We start from the raw sequence: 27473 nt of genomic DNA, 5'->3' as shown, positions 1-27473 counted from the left end.
CGGTGGGCGGGGAGGAATGTCCCGTCCCAGGCCTCGGCAAGGTCTTGAGGAAATCCTGCACCAGCTGTTGAGAGTTGAAAAAATTGTGTTTACTCTGGTATGTCACTTTGAGTCGGGCAGGGAAGAGCATCGCATAAGGAATATTGAGCTGCTGCAGCCGCTTCTTTACCGGGAGGAATTTCCGTCTCTGTTCTTGCACAGCCATGGTGAAGTCGGGGTATAGCGATATGTTCATCCCCTCGTATCGGAGCTGACCCCGTTCTCGTGAAAGGCGTAAAGCTGTATCCAGATCCCGGTAGTTGAGCATCCAGGCGATTATCGGGCAGGGCGTTGCACCAGGGACCGGGCGTGGTGCCAGTGAGCGATGGCCCGCTCCACCACCAACACCGGAGAGAAGGCCTCCCTACCAAACAGCGTGATCAGAAGGCGTTCCACATATTCCTCCATCCTGCCCGTCGCCGTGGACTCTGGCACTCCCAGAATGCGGAGGTTATTTCTCCTAGAACGGGATTCCAAGTCCTCATTCTTGGCCGCGATGACTTTCAGGACTCTCTCCATTTCGAGCGTTTTCAACGATGTCGCGGTGGATGGGTCTTCCAAATGCGAGATTCGTCTTTCCGCTTCCGTCAGGCGAACCTCATGCTTATCTACTCTGTGGGTAACACCGTCAAGTCGAGCATTCATGGAGTCCATTTTAAATTCTATAGAAGCTAGGCTGGATTGCATAGCCAATAGTAACTCCTTCAGGTCCGCAGTTGAAGGCACCGGAGTTTCCGTTGGGTCCTCCTCAGGATCCGTTTGAGATCGGGTGCCCTTCCGCGCGCCTCAAAAGTTAACTTCGGTTGGCGTGCATCTGGCTTTCCCATGGTGGCGGAGGGGGGGGGGGGGGGGGGGGGTATGACCCAGCAAAGGCCCCAATCAATTGCGTGGATACAGAGTGGGCCGTCTCCAGTAAGGCCAAGTCAAAGCAGGAGGTCTTCCACCGTGCCCTTCTCCTACTTCCGCTCCCACCCTTAAGCCAGTCGAGTATTTGGGCAGCCGCCCCCGAACGTTCCGCACCTCACTGATGCCAATGAAGCCTCAAAATCTGCCTGATGACCTCTTCGGGGGTGAGTTGTGACTTTACCACCACGTCTCCTCCAGTAAGCAACCGCGGCTGACCAGGAGTTATCAGCAAGGCAGAGCCTACCCAGACATCTGTTGCACCGGTGTCCAGGGGATATATCCTGCAATGGCAATGCCCCCAACTAATAATCCACGTCCCCCGCACGATCAACCCTCGACTTCCATGCAGTGGTGGCCAGGGCACAATGGGGTATAATCGGTGAGAGTCATAGGGTGCAGCAGGACAGGATTATCAGCTCCATTACTTTCCCAGTGGCAGCCTGGCCTCATAATGCGTGTCTAGGCCACTCTGGAATGGTAGGGGGGGGGGGGGCAGTCCGTTCCCCCAGTCGCTCCCCACTCTCAGCACACAATGTCCTCCCAGCAATGGGGCCAGCGCAGCTTCTCGCGGCCCTCTGCACCTCGCCGCATTAACAAGTGTCCGCTTCCTCCCCGAGTCAAACGCAGGCCCCGCAGCACGAACCACATTTAATTATGATTGCTCCCTGCTGGGCGGGCAGCACGGCGACAGTCGCCGGCTCCTACCGCATTCGCGCAGGAGTGGCAGCCGCCCTCGGGGGACATTAATCACTCATCGGGTCCAGAGCGGCAGCGTTCCCAGGTCCGCAACTCGTCTGCTCAGCGGCCGCTCACTCCCACAACGGATCGCTCAGCCGAGGCAGTACGTCCGCAATATCGCAGCTCTCCATGCAAAAGGGAGCCCCGAGCCAGCATCAGGCGCCTCCTCTCTTTCCTCGCACGGGGGACCCGAGCTCCGTCCCGTCTCTAGAGTCCGCTGCTTCACGCCGTTCCGCTCTTCAGTCGCCGCCATTTTGGGCACCAGTGGAATGAGGATCTCCGGCGATTTCAGCCAGACCGAAAGCAAATTCCTCCGTTCTTTCAGTATATATGGGCTGCCAACATGTTCCGACGCACCTTTTTATGTGTTTAGCGCGTCCACGCTCCCGAGTTTGCAGGATTTTAGCCGGATCTAACCCCGAACAGCAAGAGCCTCACGCAAGTGCGGCCATCTTGCTTGGCGCCCTCTAGCGCCCCCCCCCGATCTTTATTTAACTTGGCATGCCGAAGTTTAGCTGTCTCAGCAACTGTATTGCCAAATCTTGGGCAAAATCATTCACATGGTCAAAAGTTGCAAGCAAACCAAGGGATTTCTGTTCACTGGAAAGCGTATCTGAACCTTAACTACACAGTGGCAAATGCCACTCTAACACATAAGTAAGAAGCAACTCAAACAGATGGAGTCACCAAAGAACAAAACAAATTTCCATTACAATATTTTGACTCCCGCCTTCGTTAGGTAGTACAGGACAGTTTGCTCAGTGACTATTCAGATGACAGTTAGATTTCCAAACATCATCATGAGTGAAGATTTCATTTGGTAAATTGGCTCAAGGCAGTCCTGAGTCATGCAGTAATCCAGGGGTATTGTCAGTGGTGTTCAGTCCATCTAAATGCAGTGAATTTGAACTGTACATCCAGATGTTTTCTCTTGAGTCCAGCAGTTCAGTCTATAGAATATATTCCACAGGGAAAACCTTTTAATGTAATGGTCTGTGAGATTAATATAAATACCACGCCTGTATCTTTCCATAAGTGTAGACTAGAGGGCCCTCCTAATGAGTTGGGTTATTTCACCCGGAGCGGAAACTCTAGGTGAAATACAGCAAGTCACAATTCGAAGTGTGCTCGTACCAGAATATACTGGGCCCATAAACCCAGGGACTGTAAAAGTTGCTGCAGGCAGCAGCACTGTATGGTTCACTCCCACTCTTGCAGCCATTGTCCCCACGGACAAGCACAAGATTACCCTTCGGCTCTGTGCCACCCAGCCAGGTCCCCAAAGCGGCACTCCCACTGATGCTTCCGCCTGCTCAAAGCACGTTGAATGGGTCAGTGTTTTTTTACACCCAAAAAAAAAAAAAAAGAAAAACTGCCCAGTAAAGCACCTGGTAACTCTGGTTTCAAGCAGTTTTTTTTGCTTAGTTTGGTGTGAAAAAATATAATAATCGTACTTTGGTCCAGAGATACCAGCTGGTAAAGTAAGATTTCAGCTCTGCAGTATATTCACACCAAGTTCTGGACAACACATATTGAGGCCATCAGCTGGAAACCAGAAAAGTAATCAAAGCGAATATGTTCTAATCAAACTGGTGGTGGGCATTATATTCAGTGCTACGTGATGCGCTGAATTTGAAATAATTTTATAAAATTAAACACTTAGAAATGGGACATTTCCGAATTTCTTCAATGGTGGGTAGCCCAAAAAATAAAAGTGAGAGAGGGAATATTCATTTGGCCCCAGTAAACGTTATTTGTATAAATGCTGGCTTTAATTCACTACCTAATTAAGACGAGGGCACAAACCATAAAGCAATTGTATACAAAAACGTATACAGGTCAACAGAAGTTACCTTTATACAATAATTTACGCACAGAACAAGCATATATTCAAGCTCTAAGTGCTAGAAATCTAAATCAAATTGGAAATAATGGTGGAAAAATACATAGCGGACTTCTTACCTTCAATTATGTGTTTTCTGGAAAGACCACGCTCAGTTTCGGCTCTAAAATTCAGCAAAAAGCAAGTTACAACATATACAATGTAAAACAATTAAACTTTAAAGAAAAATGTGTATTTGTTTTACATACTTTCCTCCCCAGAAGATTTTTGTAGTGATGACTAGACTTGACCGCCTAGAAAACATTAAAAAACGTATATTATAAACTATATCCTGTTATTAAACCAAGGCTTATTGTCAAAAGAAGTAAGAAAGAATCAACCAATAGCTGAACTGCATTAATACATAAGCTATTTTGCGCTTTATATACCTTTTACAGAACTTTTCCTTCGCCCTATAATCAGCAGAGGATCTTTAAATACTCATCAGGAGGATTAGCACTTTACAGTGTCTTGGGTCTCCTTTGATATGCTTTGGAGTTCTGAATATTATCAGTCAAGCACTGAGATTAAGGAAGAAATATGCATTGTGATCTGTGTTTTTGCAGGTTCCCCTTAACTGCTTAGTATAGATTTGGTTGACATTAAGGGATTTCTATAGGCAGTATGAAATTTGGGTTTGATCAACTCTGTATGGCCATTTGTAGTAATTTAATTTATTATTATTTTAAGGAGGGCAAATATATTTAATGAAGTCTAACATCTCTGTATGTGATTTTATTGTACTTTCATGTTCAATATTGACTGAATAAAGATGATGATAATGGATGAGTTTGCAAGGTTTGTCCACATAGTAACATGGATAGTGAGCAATCTGAGGCTTTTCATCATTTTTGCACTGACTGCATTTTGTCATGTCAAATAATTGCTAATCCATTTCCTGTGTAACATCTCACCTGTGATAAAACGAGGCCACACGAACATACTGAAACATCTGCTTAGTACCTTTTTGTTTATATATTGAATTTAAGGTGTTTTATATAGCACTAACATGCCACCTTGCAAGCATTTCAGAGCGGTAATGGAGTCTGGACAGCAAATTAGAAAATGACTTATAAATGGGAGACGTTATAGGTAATTACAGCAAGGTCCCTTTCATGGGGGTGGGGGTGTGTTAGCCCTGTGAACATTTAAGGCATCCCTGAAAAGGCAGGTTTTAAGGTCTTTGTTAAATTGAGGATACTTTAGCTGATGAATTAAGGATGAACCAAGGCCATTCCAGAGCTATATATCTGATAGATCTTGAGCATTACTACTGCGAAATGACAATTACGCCGAGTAGTGGATCAGTGTGAAGATGTGGAAGCTAATCCAAGAGCATATCATAATAATAAACATTATTAGGGTTTTCGACACCAAATATTTTAAGTCTGCCCTTGATGTGGGTTTGAGGGTAGCTAACAATGCCAGGGACTGAGACTTTAACACAGACCCATGCACGACTTGAAGACTCGAACTGTGGTCACTGGGGTACCTTCTCCCAGTGAAGCAACAGTTTTCAAATTAGGGGTAGACATGCTGAAGGGCCGGGATGGGATGGCATGCTGACCAAGGAGACATCACCTATGGGAAAATTCACTCCTCAAGTGCATTATTGCCTTGGGCCACTTATAATATGGCGGACAACATATCCACCACATATTGACAGAGTTTATAACTAAGGCACCTAGTTCCCCCAAAGTTAAATTTTCCCGTGCCTTAAGGTTGTGATATCTTCAGCACTATGCATCAGTGAAGACCTTTAAAATGCATTTTTAAAAAGGTTTAAAACAAAATACGGAGTAGTGTATACTAATACAATCTAATACGCCACAATTTAAGTCCAGGGATTAAGATTTGTCACGTCTTGACCCTTTTAATCCCAGAAGATACGACAAAAAATTAACAGAAAAATCAACTCAATGGAATAAACAATCTTACTGTGAAAGCACTAGGTCTACATCCCTTGAAGCTCTTTCAAACTTTAGACAGAACATGCCGTGTAGTACTAAACCAAAAAAGGAGACATTTATGCAAATCAGAAGGACAATGGGCCTAGGTCTACAATATAAATTGGAAGGAGAATAATTAAATTCTATGTCAGGACTGGAGGCGAGGATTATCCATCGTGTCTTCACTTTATTCAAATAGCAGCACATTAAAAGATTTAACAAAACTACGTTTCCCATGAACCCTAGGGAAAAGTAGTAAGGAAAAACAAGGTAACATCCAATCAAATCAGGATAACAGTATCCAATCAGGGGCCTCCTAGCCCAACATAGTCCTTTGTTCATGTCCCTTCGCCCTCTTTCTTCGCTGCTACGAAGCCAGATAAGTACCCTTCAGGCTTTGTTCCTTGTTTGGTGTTACTTTTCTTGTCATTGTACTTGATTGCGCTCGTTTTGCGTTTTCCTCAGGGAAATTGGGTTTTGTCATCTGCACGTTCGTGCTAAGTGTCGCTTGGCGCGTTAGGTTTTTATTTAACGTTTGATGTTGCTGCGGGACAGATTTTCTGTTCCTACGCAACTTATTGCTGGTGTTGGGCTCGGTGCTGAGGGCCTCCCACCGCCAGGAGGCGTGGGAGGCGGCGGCAAGTGCGGGGCACTGCTTTAATGCTTATCATAGCAGTACAGGCACCGCGCACGCATTCCGGAGCCTCTGGCCTGAGGAAGACAACCCGGCATTTGGGTCTGTAGGCGGCGAGCGGCCCACGACTCTAACGGCCGACCGCCGGTATTATTATTCACGCTCTGTTCTCCCCTCCATAACAGAAAACGGAGAACAGAGTCAGTATTCATTTAAACGAATGCCCTGCTAGTGGGGTCTGTATTTGGCCCGCAGGCCTTGTTTGGGGACTTTACCGAGGCCAGTTTCCATCAGGGTCAATTTCTTGATTTATACATTTCCACCGGCATCTCCAGTCCCCTGGGGCTAGGACCCCATTTAATTTAAAGTGAATCCACACCCTATTACAGGCTGTCACCAAGCCCTCACATAATTTGGGCCTGGTGGATTACCACCCACTTGTACTGTCCTACGCTCCCTAATAACACAACGTTATGGAGTACTATGAGGATTACCAAGAGGAGGAAGATCCTCTGGCTGATTTGCCTTGGGGGGACGCCTTCTATGAGGCGGTTGACACATACATTTACCGGGCGGTTGATGAGGCCATAATTCCTTTAGAGGAGAGGCTCTCCCACCAGATCACACAGGCGTTTGAGAAGCTCACGCCCCATCTTAGCGCAACCCCTCCAACCCCGATGCCCGTGGGACCAGGAGAACTACGCGCGCTGCCGCCGAAGCAGTCCCGGGACTCGGGGTGGACCTTGATGCATTTGCAAGGCTCAAACAAGCCTTTATGGACAGTCAGCCTGCTCTACCGGCAGGGACTTCCCCTGCTCCTCCACCGGCCGCCCCGAACACTGACCCGGCCGCGGCAGGTGATGCGGCCTCTGATCCGGACCCTTCTAGACCATGGCTTCCGTTCCGTCCCGTCCTTCCCAAATTACTCAGCACATCAGATATGCGCGACCCCAACGATATAGTACACCCAAGCTCTTCTGAATGGGCCCCGGCCGATAAGGTCGCCACTTACTTTGCAGGGCACAACCGTAGACCGTTAGACAAGGAGGCTTGCAATCGTTTACGGGCAGGATGCCCCTGCCCGTCTCTAGAAGGGAAAGTGGCCCTTACACCTGAGATTGAACCCCGCATGGCTACTTTTCTGCAGAAATCTATTAGGGATCCAAAGAAAGGGATCGACCGTTCATGGAGGGCATGTCAGGATAAACTCCTGGATGCCCTCGGCCCCATTACAAAAATTCTCGACATGGCTGAGGAAGCCAAGGAGTATGGCTCCATCATTTCTCCTGAAATGTTGTCAGGGTGGGCCCAGAGGGCCGTGATATATTTGGGCAATGCGAATTGTGCCCTTTCCACCGAGCGCCGCCGCTCCCTTCTTATCAAGATCGACCCAAAATCGGGGGATCTGGTGGACTCGGAGGCAGGTGCCATTGCCCAAGAAGGTCTTTTTGGCGAACCTTTCGTAAAAGAACTCAGAAAATTTGTTAACATGTTCACGTCATTGGACAAAGCTCAGTCCACGATTAAAAAAAAGTCTTCCCTCATGTTTTTCACAGACCGGCCGAGGCAGGGGCCGCTCGGCCGGTCGTCAGCAACATCAAAACACTCAAAGAGGCTCCAGACAGTTCCAGGACCAGTCTCGCTTTGGGAATTTCTATCCGACCAGAGGTTGCCGCGGCAAGGGTAAAGGCTTCAGAGGAGGAGCAGCCACTTCAAGTGTTCTCCATTTTTCCCAACTAAAAATAGGAGGGCTAATACAATCTAATACGCCACAATTTAAGTCCAGGGATTAAGATTTGTCACGTCTTGACCCTTTTAATCCCAGAAGATACGACAAAAAATTAACAGAAAAATCAACTCAATGGAATAAACAATCTTACTGTGAAAGCACTAGGTCTACATCCCTTGAAGCTCTTTCAAACTTTAGACAGAACATGCCGTGTAGTACTAAACCAAAAAAGGAGACATTTATGCAAATCAGAAGGACAATGGGCCTAGGTCTACAATATAAATTGGAAGGAGAATAATTAAATTCTATGTCAGGACTGGAGGCGAGGATTATCCATCGTGTCTTCACTTTATTCAAATAGCAGCACATTAAAAGATTTAACAAAACTACGTTTCCCATGAACCCTAGGGAAAAGTAGTAAGGAAAAACAAGGTAACATCCAATCAAATCAGGATAACAGTATCCAATCAGGGGCCTCCTAGCCCAACATAGTCCTTTGTTCATGTCCCTTCGCCCTCTTTCTTCGCTGCTACGAAGCCAGATAAGTACCCTTCAGGCTTTGTTCCTTGTTTGGTGTTACTTTTCTTGTCATTGTACTTGATTGCGCTCGTTTTGCGTTTTCCTCAGGGAAATTGGGTTTTGTCATCTGCACGTTCGTGCTAAGTGTCGCTTGGCGCGTTAGGTTTTTATTTAACGTTTGATGTTGCTGCGGGACAGATTTTCTGTTCCTACGCAACTTATTGCTGGTGTTGGGCTCGGTGCTGAGGGCCTCCCACCGCCAGGAGGCGTGGGAGGCGGCGGCAAGTGCGGGGCACTGCTTTAATGCTTATCATAGCAGTACAGGCACCGCGCACGCATTCCGGAGCCTCTGGCCTGAGGAAGACAACCCGGCATTTGGGTCTGTAGGCGGCGAGCGGCCCACGACTCTAACGGCCGACCGCCGGTATTATTATTCACGCTCTGTTCTCCCCTCCATAACAGAAAACGGAGAACAGAGTCAGTATTCATTTAAACGAATGCCCTGCTAGTGGGGTCTGTATTTGGCCCGCAGGCCTTGTTTGGGGACTTTACCCAGGCCAGTTTCCATCAGGGTCAATTTCTTGATTTATACATTTCCACCGGCATCTCCAGTCCCCTGGGGCTAGGACCCCATTTAATTTAAAGTGAATCCACACCCTATTACAGGCTGTCACCAAGCCCTCACATAATTTGGGCCTGGTGGATTACCACCCACTTGTACTGTCCTACGCTCCCTAATAACACAACGTTATGGAGTACTATGAGGATTACCAAGAGGAGGAAGATCCTCTGGCTGATTTGCCTTGGGGGGACGCCTTCTATGAGGCGGTTGACACATACATTTACCGGGCGGTTGATGAGGCCATAATTCCTTTAGAGGAGAGGCTCTCCCACCAGATCACACAGGCGTTTGAGAAGCTCACGCCCCATCTTAGCGCAACCCCTCCAACCCCGATGCCCGTGGGACCAGGAGAACTACGCGCGCTGCCGCCGAAGCAGTCCCGGGACTCGGGGTGGACCTTGATGCATTTGCAAGGCTCAAACAAGCCTTTATGGACAGTCAGCCTGCTCTACCGGCAGGGACTTCCCCTGCTCCTCCACCGGCCGCCCCGAACACTGACCCGGCCGCGGCAGGTGATGCGGCCTCTGATCCGGACCCTTCTAGATCATGGCTTCCGTTCCGTCCCGTCCTTCCCAAATTACTCAGCACATCAGATATGCGCGACCCCAACGATATAGTACACCCAAGCTCTTCTGAATGGGCCCCGGCCGATAAGGTCGCCACTTACTTTGCAGGGCACAACCGTAGACCGTTAGACAAGGAGGCTTGCAATCGTTTACGGGCAGGATGCCCCTGCCCGTCTCTAGAAGGGAAAGTGGCCCTTACACCTGAGATTGAACCCCGCATGGCTACTTTTCTGCAGAAATCTATTAGGGATCCAAAGAAAGGGATCGACCGTTCATGGAGGGCATGTCAGGATAAACTCCTGGATGCCCTCGGCCCCATTACAAAAATTCTCGACATGGCTGAGGAAGCCAAGAAGTATGGCTCCATCATTTCTCCTGAAATGTTGTCAGGGTGGGCCCAGAGGGCCGTGATATATTTGGGCAATGCGAATTGTGCCCTTTCCACCGAGCGCCGCCGCTCCCTTCTTATCAAGATCGACCCAAAATCGGGGGATCTGGTGGACTCGGAGGCAGGTGCCATTGCCCAAGAAGGTCTTTTAGGCGAACCTTTCGTAAAAGAACTCAGAAAATTTGTTAACATGTTCACGTCATTGGACAAAGCTCAGTCCACGATTAAAAAAAAGTCTTCCCTCATGTTTTTCACAGACCGGCCGAGGCAGGGGCCGCTCGGCCGGTCGTCAGCAACATCAAAACACTCAAAGAGGCTCCAGACAGTTCCAGGACCAGTCTCGCTTTGGGAATTTCTATCCGACCAGAGGTTGCCGCGGCAAGGGTAAAGGCTTCAGAGGAGGAGCAGCCACTTCAAGTGTTCTCCATTTTTCCCAACTAAAAATAGGAGGGCGGCTGGCGAATTTTTCGCTGGCATGGGTGTTCATCACGCAGGACGCATGAGTGCTGCAGACAGTGCAGGGGTTTCATATCGAATACCTGGGGAATCCGGTTCAACGGGCCACACCTTGTCCCATTCAGTTCTCTACTCAAGATGCCGTCCTGGTCGACGAGGAAGTTGCATCCCTCCTCGACAAAGTTGCCTCCTGCCTGTCTGCCCCTCACCCCAGGGGGTTCATAAGCAACATCTTTTTGGTCGACAAGACCGATGGCGGTCGAAGAACTGTTATAAACTTAAGCAAGTTCAACGAATGGCTGGTTTATCGTCATTTCAAAATGAAGGGGATTCACCTCCTCCGGGATGTTCTGTGTCTGCAAGATTGGATGGTCCGCTTAGACCTCAAGGACGCGTATCTGGTGATCCCGATTTATGCCCCCCACAGACGATTCCTCCAGTCTGTTTGGCGCCAGCAAACCTACGAGTTCACCACACTCCCTTTCGGGCTCTCCTCGGCTCCCTGTTGCTTCACCAAGGTGCTCAAACCCATGGTGGAGTTCCTGAGAGCCCGAGATATCCGGATGATCATTTATCTGGACGATCTCCTTCTAATGGGTTCTTGCCCCATCAACTGACCGCCCATCTTCGGATGGCTGTAGACCTGCTTCAGCGCCTCGGCTTTGTCATTAGCGAGCAGAAATCTCTGTTCCAACCTGCTCAATCCGTTACCTTTTTGGGGTCCGTCATAGACTCCACTGCGTCTACTCTCAGCCTGCCTGCCAGGAAAGTGACTAAGACCCATCACAAACTGAGACGTGTCCTTTCCAGACAACAAGTATCCCTCCGGCAGCTAGCTCGGTTAGTGGGCCTCCTGTCCACATCCATTCAGACCATTTTCCCAGGCCCGCTCCACTACCGGGCTCTTCAGTGCCTCAAGGCGTACTTCCGCCGAAAGGGTTACCCTTACTCACACAAGGTCTTCCTGTCCAACGATGCCCGGGAGGAGGTCCAGTGGTGGCTGGACCACATGGAGGCCTGGAACGGCCATGCGATTTTCGGTTCTGCTCCGGATCTGGTTATAGAATCAGACACCAGCAGGCTAGGCTGGGGTGCCAGATGTGGGGACCTCTCTACAGGAGGATTGTGGTCTCCCGACGAACAGAAGTTGCATATCAATTGCCTCGAACTTCTGGCGGGTCCTTTGCCGACCGCTGCTGGATGAGGGACTCGGTGCAGTCATGTGTCCTTCTCAAGATGGACAACATTTCAGCGGTCCGATATGTCAATCATCTTGGGAGCACGAGATCCAAGGCCCTCTCGGGCCTAGCGGCGAGTTTTGGGCAGTATTGCCTAGACAGTCAGATTTCAGTCACAGCTGAGTATCTGTCAGGGCGTGACAATCAAGAGGCGGATTTCCAATCACGCCACTTCAGGGATTCCAGCCTTTGGAAGTGTTTACTAGACTGAATGACCACTGGGGTCCATTCTCAGTGGACCTATTGTCGTCCAGGTTGGATCACCAGACTCCTCGATTTTTCAGCTGGAGGCCGGTTCCCTTGGCGGTGGCCACGGATGCGTTTCTCCAAGATTGGGGTGTGGAGAGGGGGTACACTTTTCCCCCCTTTGCGATGATCACAAGATCGACAGCCCAAGTCTGCAGGCAGGCGGAGGACCTAGTTCAAGTAACACCCCTTTGGAGGTCGCAAGTCTACTTTCCAGTTCTTCTGAAACTTTCCTGGGATTTTTCAATTCTACTTCCCCACTTTCCGACTCTAATCCTGAGTCCCGACAAAACGCTGCATCCTCTGGTGTTGGCGAACTTACTGTGGCTCATGGCGTGGCAGATTTGCGGGGCCGATGGGAAACCCCAGGCCTTTTGCAGGAGGCTGAAACATTCATCTCCAAGGCTTGGGCGGACAATACCGTCAAGAGGTACAAATCCGCGTGGGGCAGATGGTCCCGTTGGTATTTGCGACGGGGTTTGATCCCCTGGTCGCGGACGTTCTGCAAGTGGTAATTTTTTGGGCACAATTGGCCTCCAACGGCATGGCATAAAGGTCTATCAACACCTTCTGGTCTGCCGTCTTGTCTGGCGATGTCCCAGTTAATGGCGCCACAATGGGTGAACACCCAATGGTTTGCAACCTGTTGCATGGCATTCAGCTCTCGCATCCGCCAGAACCGCGGTACTCCGCTCTTTGGGATGTGAACCAAGTCCTCAATCTGTTTTTATCCTGGCAGCCCAATCGTTTTCTTTCCAGGAAAGAACTCTCTGCCAAATTGGCCATGCTACTCTGTCTTATCTCCTGCAGACGCGTCTCCGACGTTAGAGCTCTGGACATCACCAGCAGGATGTTTACTCCCGATGGGGTGACTTTCACTCTTCTTCGACAGACGAAGTGCCATACCAGGGTAATTTCTTATCTGGAGTTTCCGGATTCTCCAAATCTGTGGTTAGATGCCTCAAAGCATACAAAGAGATTTCAGAAGAACTCCATACCCCTTGTGAACGCAAACTCATCGCTCTCCGGAAACCTTTTAAAGCAGTTTCCTCTCCGACCATCGCAAGATGGATAAGATGGGTGATGCAAGAGGCTGGTATCAGTCTCCATCATTTCGGAGTTCATTCCGCGAGAGGAGCAATGGCTTCTAAAGCATTCGGCTTGGGTGCCCGCTTGGAGGATATTCTCAATGCAGCAGATTGGTCTTCGGACTCTACGTTCAAGAGATTCTACTTCAAGCCGGTGCTGAATATGGCTCACCTTGTGGTGAGCCAGCTTTGAACTGGCATAATCCTCACCTCCAGTCCTGACATAAAATGAAAAATGTCCTAGCTAACGTAACGGAAAGTTTCAATTCAATTAAGGACTCGGAGGCGAGGATTATCCCGCCCTAGGTCCCAAGTAGTGACATCCCTCCCTGTACTGCAGTAAGTAATTTGCTTCAATGTATAAAGGGATGGGATAGTCTTGCTCTGCTGTGCTGTTTGCTTCCGTTGAAGGCTATAATGGTTACGGCTCTGTTGGTAATTTGTCCTTGGCAGGTTCTGACGCGAACAAACAAGACGCATGAAGAGGTTACGATGGCAGGCTTTGCGCGACAAAAGGACATTAACAAAGGACTATGTTGGGCTAGGAGGCGCCTGATTGGACACTGTTATCCTGATTTGATAGGATGTTACCATGTGTTTTTCTGTACTACCATTCCCTAGGGTTCATGGGAAATGGAGTCTTGTTACATCTTTTAATGTGCTGCTATTTGAATAAAGTGAAGAGAGAAGGCATAATCCTCGCCTCCAAGTCCTTAATAGAAATGAAAATTTCCCTTATGTTAGCTAGGACATTTTTCAATCTATCCTGATACAGGACAAAAGCGATGGATTGCCATTGAACACCTGAGAGTCAGATCCGCAGTGCATTAGCGGCTAGTTTAATGGCCCCAATAAATAGACTGTCAATGTACACAAAAGCTTGGGCATCAAACAGCGCTTCGGGTGTGGTGGCAGAGCGTGTGAGTGTGCAAATAAGCAATGCCAAGTGATAGGTTCATGGAGAACTCCCTTTGGCAAGTAACTTTCCACATTCTTTTAGGCATGCTTTTAGTGCTACTACCTGTTAATGTTAGGACAGCAGATTTCAAGACTGAGCCAATATTAGACTGGGTTTCATCTACAGTAAGTACTTTACATGATGGGCATGATAAAATAAATGTTTTGGTTTCAACACCAAATTTCAAGAGAGATATACACACAATTTGTAGTGGTAGGCATTCAACATAAAAGAAAACTTTGCAAGGCTCCCTGTAGTAACTTATGGTTGAGAAAGATCATTCCACCAACCCTTGTGATTTCAAACTATGAAGCGCATTTGTGATCTCAGTCTGCAACAAATGCAGTTTCAAAGAACTGATGTCAAACTTTATTTTGTTTTTTTACTTTTACAGTAAACACCAAGATGCAAAGGATTTTATCTTCTGGTGAAAACATAGATCAAACAGTCCCTAATCAACAAATGAGAACTGCTCAGTTCCATTTACACTCCTGGACGTTTGATGGAACAATCAGCCCTTAGCCTGCAAAAAATCATTTGAATAGCAAGGTATCTGCATGAACAACCCCAAACATATCCATCATTGCTTTGGAGTCAGTCAGACTGTGCCAAAGGTTCTCTCTACTGAAGATCTGTTCTCTACTGAAGACCTGTGATCTAGCTGTTAACAATGGAACCAGATTAACAATGACCTTCAATTACAAGTTAGAAAGCTTCTGATACAGCATTATTCCTGTATACAAAGCAATGGTGGAATTTAATTTGGTTAATTCCTAAGTTTACGAAAATAATTTCATGCTTTAGAATAATTATTTAATTAAATAGGATACAATGTATACATTTGTTTGACTATTTAATGTACAAAAAAGCGTTTTAAAAATACATATTTCAAAGGGATGATATAATACCAGTTACTAGAGTTCCAAGATTTGCGAATATGACCTCATTCCAATGATTTATGGATTTCATCCAGTGGAAGACCTAGTCTCAGTCTGATTTCCTTACATCCTGCTATTCAATTTCTAAGTTCACAGTGCATTTGGATAAAGACAGCACGATAACCCTCTATGGCCTTTTACCATTTCGTTTTCTTTAACCAGTATACTACTTGGAATGTGAAGAAACCCAGAATAAGAAGTCCCATAGTTAGTGCTAAGCCCACTGCCAAATGACAACAGCTCCAAATGCTTTTTACTTTGTGGTAAAATATCTTCTCTAAAATCCCATATACTCGGCACCACAATTAAACAGCCTCTTTACTTTTTATTGCAAACAACCACACTTAGTGTTACAAAAAAAAAATACTTGTTAGGAAACAAAAGCAACTTCATCACGTAACCTACATCAATATAAAAATGCAAAAGATAAGCAAAGTGTAACGTACCATGCTCCAAAAGGCTATTTATTTTGCCACGATAACTCCTAAATGTCACTACTAGACCATAACATAGAGTCAGACAGACACACATTTAACCCGTATATTGTGTGGGAGTGACATTTAAGTCTTCTAAGCTTGCAATAATCAATGTATGTATGTCTTGCACATATGGATGATGTCCCTAGGTAGTGGACATTAATTGAAGCTGTGAGCACCTTACAATCATTATTGATTTTCTCATATTTTGACGCCTTAACTCTATATATTTAAGTTATTACTTGCAATCAGTGTGGTGTGCCGTTCTTCCCTAATTTTAGGGACACTACTACCTATATTTTTCCTTTGTATTCACTGAAGTGGTTACGTGCACCCAGAGCTCTTCTGTAGGCGTGTCCTGACAACATAATACAATCAGGAAAGTTACTTATCGATAGGAATACTTATAATGGCGAGTTTTGAGGATGATCGAGACAAGCTGTTTAACGAAATTTTCCTTGCACAGGGGTTACAGTCAAAGAAAGTGATTAATATTGAGAATAAACCCATTGGATTAAAACAGTTGTTCAATAAACTAGAGAGATTGCGGAAATCTGAACTCTCCCGCTGGTGGGACTATACTACACTTAAGAAGTATATTGAGATCAAACAAGTCCCTAGGGGATTAAGGGTTATTATTTTTCTTACGTTTGAGGATTTAGATCCGGATCTTCTTTCTGAATGGGAGAATCTGATCTCTTCATCCTCATTTGGCATGATGGATCTGCTTATCAGACATGCCGAAAGAAAAAGAACCAAACTACTAGAAGAAATTGAACAAGTGGAAGATGAAATAAAAAACTTAATCTAACAGAAGCAACGGAAAAGAACTTCAAAATATTGAAGGAAGTGCTTAATTCGCATCAGGCATATATTAGAGAAAAGAAAGTACGCAAACTAAAGCGAGATGCCAATGATTATATGAGTGGTAAAATATTCACTTTTGCCAAAAAGTTCGATGAAGTCAAACCCCGGGGCGGTGTGAATGCTCTGAATAAAAGAACAGAAAGAGAGGCATCTATCAGTGGGTCAGATATTTCCAGTTTCACGAGTGAAACAAGTGAGGCGAGAAGTGAGAATGTTTCAGATAGAGGGTCAGTAGAGAACAATCCCTCAGGTTCATCTTTTTTATCGGAACTGGAGAGGTACCGAAAGGGAACGAGACTGGGGTACAACAAGAAGAACCCAGGAGAAAGAGAACAAGGAGGGGGGGGCAGAAAGAACAGATACAGAACCAAACAAAAGAGTCACAAGATCGGTGACACGCATACAGAAGAACTAAGGGTTCTGAAATGCACGAATCCCTCAGTTAATGATTCACCTGTAATGGATGTCAATCATGAGAATGATCGGAGTGTCATCAATTTATCAAACAAAGTACTTAGTGCTGTTGAAAATAATGTTCTCAAAAGGGGCTTAGGTTTTTGCCCTATGGCAAAACCGAATTTTACACAAATTCATGTGGACCTTTTTCGGTTTATTCGTAAACTGAAATTAAAGAAATTTTTTGACAACAATGAAAGAATGTGTCCAATTCCCATATATACAACTGGTCCAAGTGGACAAACGATCAAAGACATTGAAAATATAAGAATGTTACTGTCAATGGACGACAGCATTGAGTGTGTACCAAGTATGAATGAACTAATGCAGGACTTGAACATTCATACAAACACAGCTACTGACAGTGGTTTGAGGTTGAAGTCTACTTTTACTCCAGTTTTGTCACCTAACATGATTGATTGTTTTTATAAAGCTGTCACCAGAGATCTATACAAACTGGAAGATAGGGTGTCCAGTATGCCATACAAGTTTAAGGACAATCTAAGTAGGAATGAAAGGAAAGCTCTACGAGATCTGTCTGATTGCCCCGACCTTGTCATAAAAGAAGCTGATAAGGGGGGTAACATTGTCCTTATGACACAGGAATACTACATTGGGGAAATTGATAAACAACTAGCTGACAGTAATTCTTATACTAAAATACCCACTTGTCCAATGAAGGATGTCAACAAACTCAGTGAAAAAACGCTTGGGCATTGGCAGAGTGTTGGCATTCTTTCAGATGCTGAGGTTAAATACCTGTACAACCCTGCACCTAAGGCAGCATATATGTATACGCTGCCGAAAATTCATAAGAACTCCAATACTCCCCCGGGTAGGCCCATCATATCCGGGATAGGGGGGCCCACAGAACGCATCTCTGAATTTATTGATATTTATCTTCAGCCCATAGTAAGGAATCTCCCCGCCTTTATTGAAGATACTAAGGACCTCCTTAATAAACTGGAGGATGTATTATGGCCAAGTGATTTGACTTTTGTCACATTGGATGTGAGTGCTTTATACACGAGTATCCCCTTTACTAAAGGTATGGAAGCTCTTACCTACTTTTTATCTAAACGAGATGCTACCTTGTATGAACACACTGTTATGCTCCTTGAACTCACTCGTCTTACATTAGACAATAACTACTTCATGCATAACAATCACTGGTACAAACAACACTCTGGGGTGGCAATGGGCGCTAAATTTTCTCAATCATTCGCCAATATTTACATGGGTTTCTATGAGGAACATCACATTTGGAAACAGTGTCCCCCTGAACTTACCAAATGCATTGTCTACTGGGGCAGATTCATTGATGATGTCATAATGATATGGGGTGGGAATGGAGAGACATTGGAACGCTTCATTCATCACCTTAACATCAATGAATACAATCTAAGCTTCACATATGAGATCGACACCAAGCAGATTAACTTTTTAGATGTTACACTCTACATCGAGGATGGCAAATTAGAGAGTAAACTGTTTCGTAAAAACACTGCATGTAATTCTGTGCTCCATGCCAGCAGTGCCCATCCTAAATCTCAAATCTGCGCCATACCATTTGGCGAGATGACTCGTATCAAACGAAACTGTAGCAGAGAGGATATACTACAGAGAGAGGTCAAGAACCTAAAACATCGCTTCCTGAGTAGGGGTTATGATCATGACATACTTGATAAAGCACATAATAGAATCAATCACACTGAACGCAATAAACTTCTGAAATTTCAGCCTAAAGTTAAGAACAAGAAAAGTGAGACACGATCTAAACAGTTGGCACGTATAACAGAATACAATTCACACAGCAATTTGATTTTCAAGTTAATTTTTAAGCATTGGCACATACTTAGATCTAGTGCCTTATATTTCAGCCAAACCGAGAATCACCTACAAAAGGGGTAGAACTTTACGTAACTGGCTCAGTCCTTCTATTGTAAAGAACAGCAAGGTAGAATCCAAACATACTTGGCTACCGGAACAACCTAAGGGCTTTTACAAATGCACTATGTGCAGCATTTGCCAATTTGCAGAGAACAAATTGAAGAGCTTCAGCTACAATACTGGGCAGACACATACACTGTATCAGTTTATGAATTGCAATACCAAGTTTATAGTCTATTGCATTATTTGCCAATGTAAACTGATTTATGTGGGAAGCACCATTAGGCCGCTCAAGGAGCGGATTCAGGAACACATCAGAGCTATCCGTAATAATAACAGGGATTACCCGCTAGCAGCACATTATAACACCACACACAAGGATTCTGAAGTTCTAGGAATCAGATTCCATGGGATTGTGGCACTAAAAGATGACCCCAGAGGTGGTGATAGAACTTTGGCCTGAGGAAACTGAAGGCAAAATGGTTGATAAAATTACGAACTGTTGACTTGGGTCTAAATATAGATAGGGAGCTCTATGTATTCCTGAAAGACTAAAGGAAGAAAAGGAAATAAATTCTTCTTTACATTGTGATTTCCGTTAGAATCAATATATGATTGGTTGCCTTATACTCCCATGCATAAACTGTGTCAATTTTTGTCAACTGCTCAAGAGGTCTCCTCTGCTGATGACTCTTGTCAATTTAGAAGTGTATTCACATTGTACTGTATGTTAAATTTATTCTATGACCTTTGATTCTTGAGTTGCCAAATGGATTTATTGAACAAGAGTCCAAACAATGTGGAAGGTGTAGGTAGTGCAGAATATTTAAACATTAATGTACAACTGTATTCTTGTTATAAATTTATTTAGGCATATTATGAGCACTAAAATTAACCGGAGCGATAATTAATTGCGAGGATAACACTCTGGCGATTATGGTCACTTATGTCTTTACCTGACACATGTATCTCTATTCTCTTTTCTCCTTGCTTCTTTTTTGCCTTTTGTGATATTGTTAATTAATTATTGGTTTTGCTATAGAAACAATGCACCTTGTTTCTATGGTGTGGATGCGCCGGAGTTACCATTCTCCTTGGAGTCTGACCCCCATAATAAATTGATAGTGGTTAGAGTAGTAATATATTCTTTGTATGGGGAGATATTAATTCCTCTAATTATAAACTCGGTTTTGTCTAAGGTGTGCTCTGAGGATTGCACATTTAGCGTATACAGTGGACATTAGACCCTTGAAATTTGGTGTTCGTAACATCTGATAACTAAGAAATACTTATTAGTTAGTGATTGATATGGGATGTGACATTGTTAGCTTTGCTTGATTTGTTTGAATGGATTTCAATTAACAGGATACGGGCAGAGGGGGATTTATCACCTTGATTTTATTTCTAATGTTGACCCCGACGCAATTAGGATTTTATTTAATATTTACTTTATACCCATTTTAACATTCAACTTTGGAAAGTTTCCCTGCTTACTCTGTATTGTGCAACGTTATTACTGCACTGCTTTAGTGTGTCTCTTATACATAACACACGGGGCTAGTTACTATACCAACATGGCGGCGATGCTTGCTTGCCTTCCTGACTTTGTCTCTCTGACTCTGCTTTTAGAGCTCCGAGTCCATGTGATTCTATTGTGCATCACGTGATACCGGCGTTCTGATATCCTTGACGGGTGAGTCTCGCGCCGTTCACTTGTTAGCTGGACGGTGCGGGTTGCGGTTATATTCTTCCTTCGGTGGAGACAGGTAAGAGTCACATGCCAGTTTGCAACTTCCATTGGTGATGTCTCACCGTTAACTGAAAATTACTGGATGACTATGATCTTTTTTTATTTTGTTCGACTTTAGGTAGTGAATGCACTCGTATCAAGGAGATAGCACGTCACTTACACCATGAATTTTATTGGAGTATTTTATTGATAAGCTTCTACTTGCCCAAATTGGAAGGGACAGCCGCTTACTTTTATGGGTAGGTTTACTTTTTTGAGGGGGTCCACTTTACTGTGAGTCTCCTGTGTGTTGCTGGTCAATTAATCTTAATTAATCTTACTAAACAGTCATGTGCTTGATTGTCGAATAATATTCTGATTTCTTCTGTCTCAATGTGTATCCGACCACAGTGGCTAATTACTAGTTCCGGTCAACATTTATGGATGATAGATTGCCTAATAACAACAGGAATATTAATGACCGCATATCTTTGACGTTTTGGATTCCTATGTGGCATTGTTTGAGATACATTTGTTGCTATTTTAACGGAACATTGAAATGTATGGATGCTAAGGTGTATACATCCAGCATGTTAGGCTACTGCCTATGACGGTAAATTAAAAGGCCATGGCTTGCCTTATGTTCATCGTAGAGAGCAAATACAGTCAAAGTTGTATTATTACTAATTTGATTGTGATTAATCGAGCCTCAAGATATTACTCTTTACTAAGGGTGATCAGTTACTAGATGTTGTTCTGTCCATCCCATAGATGGTGTGATTTATCACATGATGTATTGACTTTGGACTTCGTGTCTATGAACTACATGACCCGGAAAATTATCAACAACCTTATTCATCTTGCATTTTGTGGTGGGTTGCTAAATAATTTTATTTACCGTATGTGTTGTATATTTTAGCCGTATAATGCATGTTCAGTGTTCTCTACCATTGCCTTGCTCACACCAATTCTTTTTAGTGATTGAAATTGTGTATTTTTAGTGGTGCATATATTTATTTTAATATATGTTTCTTATCTTACGCTTGGTTTCAACACCCATAATAGATCTTGGGAAGTTTGGTCCTTCTTTTGCACACCTATTTCAGACTATCACCAATGTGGGTGAGCACTTAGTTGTGATCATTATATATCGATTTTTCATATCACTTTTTTAATTTTGTATTAGAGGTGGCTGTATTTAGTTTTTGTATTTATTTTTCCAGCCTTGAAAAAGTCTTTGTAAGACGAAACACGTGTCGGCTGGTCCGTGTATTGGAACTTGCAATCCTGCTTTAATAAATAAAGATGACAAGCAATTAATATCCAAGGGGTTTTGGATTTGTTATCAGACAACACAACCAATCAATGGAACTGATCCCATCATCTCTGTTGCTGACAAGCATATGTGACTTGAATAGAGCTGACAATCTATATTAGTGGGGTATTTAACCCGTATATTGTGTGGGAGTGCCATTTAAGTCTTCTAAGCTTGCAATAATCAATGTATGTATGTCTTGCACATATGGATGATGTCCCTAGGTAGTGGACATTAATTGAAGCTGTGAGCACCTTACAATCATTATTGATTTTCTCATATTTTGACACCTTAACTCTATGTATTTCAGTTATTACTTGCAATCAGTGTGGTGTGCCGTTCTTCCCTAATTTTAGGGACACTACTACCTATATTTTTCCTTTGGAATGTGAAGAAACCCAGAATAAAAAGACCCATAGTTAGTGCTAAGCCCACTGCCAAATGACAACTGCTCCAAATGCTTTTTACTTCGTGGTAAAATATCTTCTCTAAAATCCCATATACTCGGCACCACAATTAAACAGCCTCTTTACTTTTTATTGCAAACAACCACACTTAGTGTTACAAGAAAAAAAATACTTGTTAGGAAACAAAAGCAACTTCATCACGTAACCTCCATCAATATAAAAATGTAAAAGATAAGCAAAGTGTAACGTACCATGCTCCAAAAGGCTATTTATTTTGCCACGATAACCCCTAAATGTCACTACTAGACCATAACATAGAGTCAGACAGACACACATACACACACACCGCTTAACCACTGTTGAGTGTGGAGAAGAACTATGGCTCACAGGTGGTGAAACCTCGAGTGGGTCGTTTTGCTGGTACCCTGCATCACAATCGTACATTTTACACAATACACATTTGCAGGTAAGGTATAGTTCTGGGTGGAAAATAAATGGCTTTGTTGGAGCATGGTACATGTTACCCTTTTTCAAAGAGGGCAAGATGCCAATCATTCACTCGTACAGTACAGAGGTGGTATAGAAAACAACAGGTAGGTCCTAAAGAGAGACAATGACTGTTTCTGCTGAGTTTACTGGCAAAGATGCTGCTCGCTTCAACAACAATCTTTGCTGTGCTAAAGATCACAGCATCTGGACTGTTCACTAGACTAATTACCAGCATGCCCAGATGCTAAATTCAAGCCCTTCACCCATCAATCACTCTTTGTGTATCTAAGTGAGATGCATGTCCAGACCGGGCTCCAATGTTCACTATACCTTAGGATTCAAGCTGCATCTCAATAAGGAGGCACAAGGCTGAACCCAATCTGGAATTGCTTGTGTTCCCGGCTAGAAAGGTCCTGGCCTGATAGTTCAGGTTGAACTGTTCCTATCGGATCATAAGCAAGTCTGCTTTTCTTGTGTCCTGTTCCTGTCCGGAATGGCCATAGTCGGCAAAAAATGACTTACTGGAAAACAGCCGAGCAATTACCAGTGGCCTATCACTCATTACCCATCACTCATTTGTTTTTGTAAGATTATATGAACTGAAGCATAATCTCACTGCCTCAATACACTGGGAGATGAGTTTGCTGTCTGCATAAAGTCCCAACCGAGTGCCAAGAAGCAGATGGTATGTAAATAAATAATAGTCGCTTTCACTTACTGGAACAGCATTACTTGGCAAAACTCGAATTATGATGTGCTTATTGTTACCCACCTCCTTCTTACCTAGTTTATTAACCTCATGTGATGAAGGGTTGAACCGGCCTGCATAGATTAAACCCTGTAACCTGACAGCGTGCAGGCATGCAAGTGTGCCCTCAGCATAGTCACCTATACACGTACTACAGCTACTATATCACTATAGGTACCTTTGCCTTAACATATACCTGGTGAGTCCAAATATTTATACTTTTCATGTAATGTCTTTTCTTTCAATCGTGTGTAAACCACTTAGTGATGAAATGATCACAGAAGCTCCCACTGCACAGTCATTTCAAAACCAATCATGATTCACCGACAATGCTAATGAATCTCTTAGTTTATGAGCTTTATTATAATGGCAGAGGTTATTAAATCATTACCTCCATCCTTTCTTCTTGATAATATTTCCCAACACGACTTCCGCCCTGCAAAAAAAGAAAAAGACCCATGACCAGCAGTTCTAAAGACGAAGAAATCACTGTAACTTTGCACATGCATGGAAAATCAGGGACACTTTCACGAAGAGCAACCTGTGACACTCTAATGGCCAGCAATGCATCTTGTCCAGGCAACTCACGATGCAGAACATTCAGAGGCACATATGAGGTATGGTTGTGTTGCTAGACAGTAGGATAGATGAAGCCTGCTCTTTAAAATTCTGGAATCGAGTTTGGGACACTTCATCTGGTAAATGCATACATTTTCTCCCCGCACACAAAAAAAGTGGTAAGCAAAGAGGTCGTAGAGTTCCTTTGCTAGGTCACTGATCTTTAAACCTTGAAACCTGGGTTATGCTCCCAGTTTAGGCAAGTAAACGCATACAATAAATAACTGTGAGTCTGGACAATCAATGCATCTTTCTCTCCTACGCATTACATAACGGCTCTGCTAGTTTGTACAGTAATCACACCCAATAAGGTAAATGCCCAGTCAATCAGGTCCCTATTTACACATAGGTGAAGTCAATTAAAATATTGAAGAAAACCAAATGATTATAGCACTCTCTTGAGGACACCTAACATTACATTACCAGTAATCGATCACTAGAACAGAACATTACTTCTACTATCGCATCTGCACGTTGGCATCCATGATAAGAACAACACTATAAAATAAATTTAATAGTAATAACAAATGAAAAATGTCAGAAAATGTCATTAATAAATGCTAAGTATGTACTTAAAAGTAGACCATAGAAATGCAGATGGATTGTCAAATTGCTGCCACGTTTGGATTAAGACGAGACAAGGGAAACCCTACTCACTTGGAACCAGGGTACGTAGTTTATAAACAGAAACAGTGGTTTTCTGTGGACTAATACAGTAATATTGGTAGTTATATGCACAATCGCAATAAACAAGGGTTAAGTCGATATCCAAAGAAGAAACCATATACTACTCAATATTTAGTATTCACAATCAGAATTTATGTATATAACACAATAAACAATTACAAACACAATGAATTCATATACAGTGAGAAGTGTCCCCAGTGAAAAACTACAGCAACAGTGACATATTGTGACAAACAGGAGTTTCCAAAATGATGTAAAGACGGCCATGAAACGATAAATGATAGAAGCAGCCTCCTTATGCAATCATAGGGGCTGTTAGATGGTCCGCTTTTAAAGATTGTCGGCATCGTTTCGACCCCTGTAACAATCTGGGGGTCTCTTCAGGACCTATTGATGTAAGGACATCTGAGAAGTAAAATGGCAGCGTGACAAGGATGCACCACAGTAAAGTGATTAAAAGGAGGGGTTACTCACATGGGACCCAGCCGGGCACCCAGTGAGGGGAGCTGACAGAGAGGGATCCGTTGCAATGGTCCTCCAGGTAAAGTGAGGTGTAAAACATTACTGATAGTGAATAAAGAAATCCAATTAAAAGCAATTAATGCTTAGTGCGCTTTATATAAGCCACTCTGACCAGCGGGTGTGCTTGTTTGTTTATTTTCATAGTTGCCTTTGGAATAGGAGGCACGCGCAGGCAGTCTAAGTGGTACCATGTATTTTAAAGGAGGGTGGGTTGAAAAAAGAAGGGGCCAGCAGTATAGTTGGACAATTGCTTACAAACCGATGTTAATAAGGATCTGCCAGCTCTAAAACAGTTAAATTATTTAAAACTTAAAAGTAGACCACTATCAAACACATTTAAAAATATATATACAAGAAAATAACTTCCTAAAAATCCCTAATTGTAACAAAATTCAGAAATATGAAGGGTATTGAGGCTCTCACACCCTGCATTTATTATGATTTAAATTAATTGAATAAATAATTATTGAGGCTTTTTGGTTAGGATCAATTTCTTCTTTTTAATAAAACTACGTATATGACATAACTAAAGCAAAAAAGAACGTAATATTTACATGAATTTAGTATTGATTAGGGTAATGGTGCGGGGTGAGGGTTGTCGGTGAGGGTTTGGAGACAGAGTTCAAGAGAAGATAAGTTAGTGCTCAAACTGTTCTCCGTGGTCAGATTCACACCAGGGAGAATAACGGTGCAAGAAATGACGAAGTAGCTACCACAGGGCCTGGGGGATACGACGATATACGGAAATATCCTGTATTGGCTTGTCACGATCATTATGTCTGGATAGAGTGGAATCCACGGCTTTGGTAAAACCCAACAGACTCATTTATTTCCACTAGTAACATGGAGAACTGGGATTCAAGGTTAGCATCTCATCATGACTTTAAAAAGCAATATTTCGGGAACTGTATGGGATCTGGAACCAAGGAGACCAACTTCAACTAGTATAATGGAACCCTAAGAAAGTGTGAAAAGGAAATCCCGTAGGTCCTTCTTGACCTGGAAACGGTATGGGCTTCTATAAACTCCGAAACAATATGGGTAGTTTAGGATGATTAGGTACACTCCACTTGCAGCCCTAAAATTTCTCTTCCAGAACATAAACTTTCCTGCAAAGGAGAGGTCACCGGTCTGATTATTGTCAGCTAGGCTGCAATGTCCTTGTGACTCCTGGGAAACTCATTTCAGGGAGAAATCTCGCGCAAGCTTCATCCCGATGTGCCTTGCTCATTCCTATGCTGGTCTATAGTGCTCACCCTGCAGAACAAACGGCAATTGGTTTCCTCTTCTTCAAAGGCATATTGGAGTAGCATGATTTCCTTTAGAGTCCAAGACTTGTTGCTAACCTTAGGAAAAATGAAACATCCAGAGTGCAGGCACTGGTATTTGGTGTATGTATAGGTGTTATGGTGAGGTAGGCATTAGTTTAAGGTGGCTTCTTAGGTCTGCAAATTAAAGGATAAGACGCTAAACAAATACACACTCATTTAACCATGTAAGGTGCCAAACAATATTTCCTATTTAATGAGCCAATAAATAACAATACCTTCAGCCAGGGAAGAAGTACGTTTATGGATCAAAAATAAATTACATGGTGACATTGCAGTACCCATGAAGGCACATTCCATTTCCAGGATCGAGTTTTGCTGTATGGCTTCTTAGGGTCAACAATATCTTTAAAACAAAATCTAACTGTGGGTTATTGGCTATGTGGTGTTGTTAGGATATTATTTTATGCCCATTTGAGGGCTTCTGTGATCTCGCTAAGGTCCAACTATATGGTGCATCTGAGCTGTGTTGATGTATGCATTGTTCTGACTAGTGCTTTCAGTTGGATACTGTGATTGGTTTTGGTAGGGGCTGTACTCAGCCTGATGATAATCATCTATACGGAACATCTGTTGATAATGTATGTTTGTTTAGTGTTATGTAAAAAATGTTTTATTGGTTGTTGTCTGTTAACATATACTGTTATGTGTACAGTGACTTTCAACTTCCAGGCGTATTTTCACAGCTCTGCCTTTCCAAATGCAACTCTGAGAAATGTACATGTGTGTTGTTCATTATTGTGTGTGTGGTATTGAGTTTGTTGATACCCAACTATATGCAATCTCTCAGCTTTGTTGAATGGGTGTGGAGTGTAGTGTCTCATGTATTGAGTTGAGTGACTGAATACTGTTCCTAGAAGGGAGTACTTTTATGAGTGTGGCAATGGTCACCCAAGGCCATAATTCTATATTAGTAGGTAAAATCCAATCTTTGAGCAAACAGGAGTTTGTATAGATATCCGACGTGTGAGTTTTACTGTGAATGACGCCAATCTGAAATTTGCCAATGGCATAATTTCGCAGGTGAAACTTGCTTAAATGTACC

The 27473-nt window shown here is 43.7% G+C and overlaps 1 protein-coding gene across 8 annotated transcripts in view; it reads right to left on the bottom strand.

Annotated features, from left to right (window-relative positions):
* The window catches only part of KCNAB2 (potassium voltage-gated channel subfamily A regulatory beta subunit 2), a 1115399-nt gene that overhangs the window by 155775 nt on the left and 932151 nt on the right, over positions 1–27473 (bottom strand). For all 8 annotated transcript variants that reach the window (XM_085608872.1, XM_085608876.1, XM_085608871.1 and 5 more), the window contains 3 exons: positions 23665–23709; positions 3775–3819; positions 3646–3689 (listed from right to left, as the gene is read on the bottom strand). In XM_085608872.1, the coding sequence (XP_085464998.1) occupies positions 3646–3689; positions 3775–3819; positions 23665–23709 (134 nt within the window). The remainder of the gene's footprint in view (positions 1–3645; positions 3690–3774; positions 3820–23664; positions 23710–27473) is intronic.

Source organism: Triturus cristatus, chromosome 1_2, assembly GCF_964204655.1.
Source record: "Triturus cristatus chromosome 1_2, aTriCri1.1, whole genome shotgun sequence".
NCBI classification, from domain to species: Eukaryota; Metazoa; Chordata; class Amphibia; order Caudata; family Salamandridae; genus Triturus; species Triturus cristatus.
This window is presented reverse-complemented; position numbering and strand designations above follow the sequence as displayed.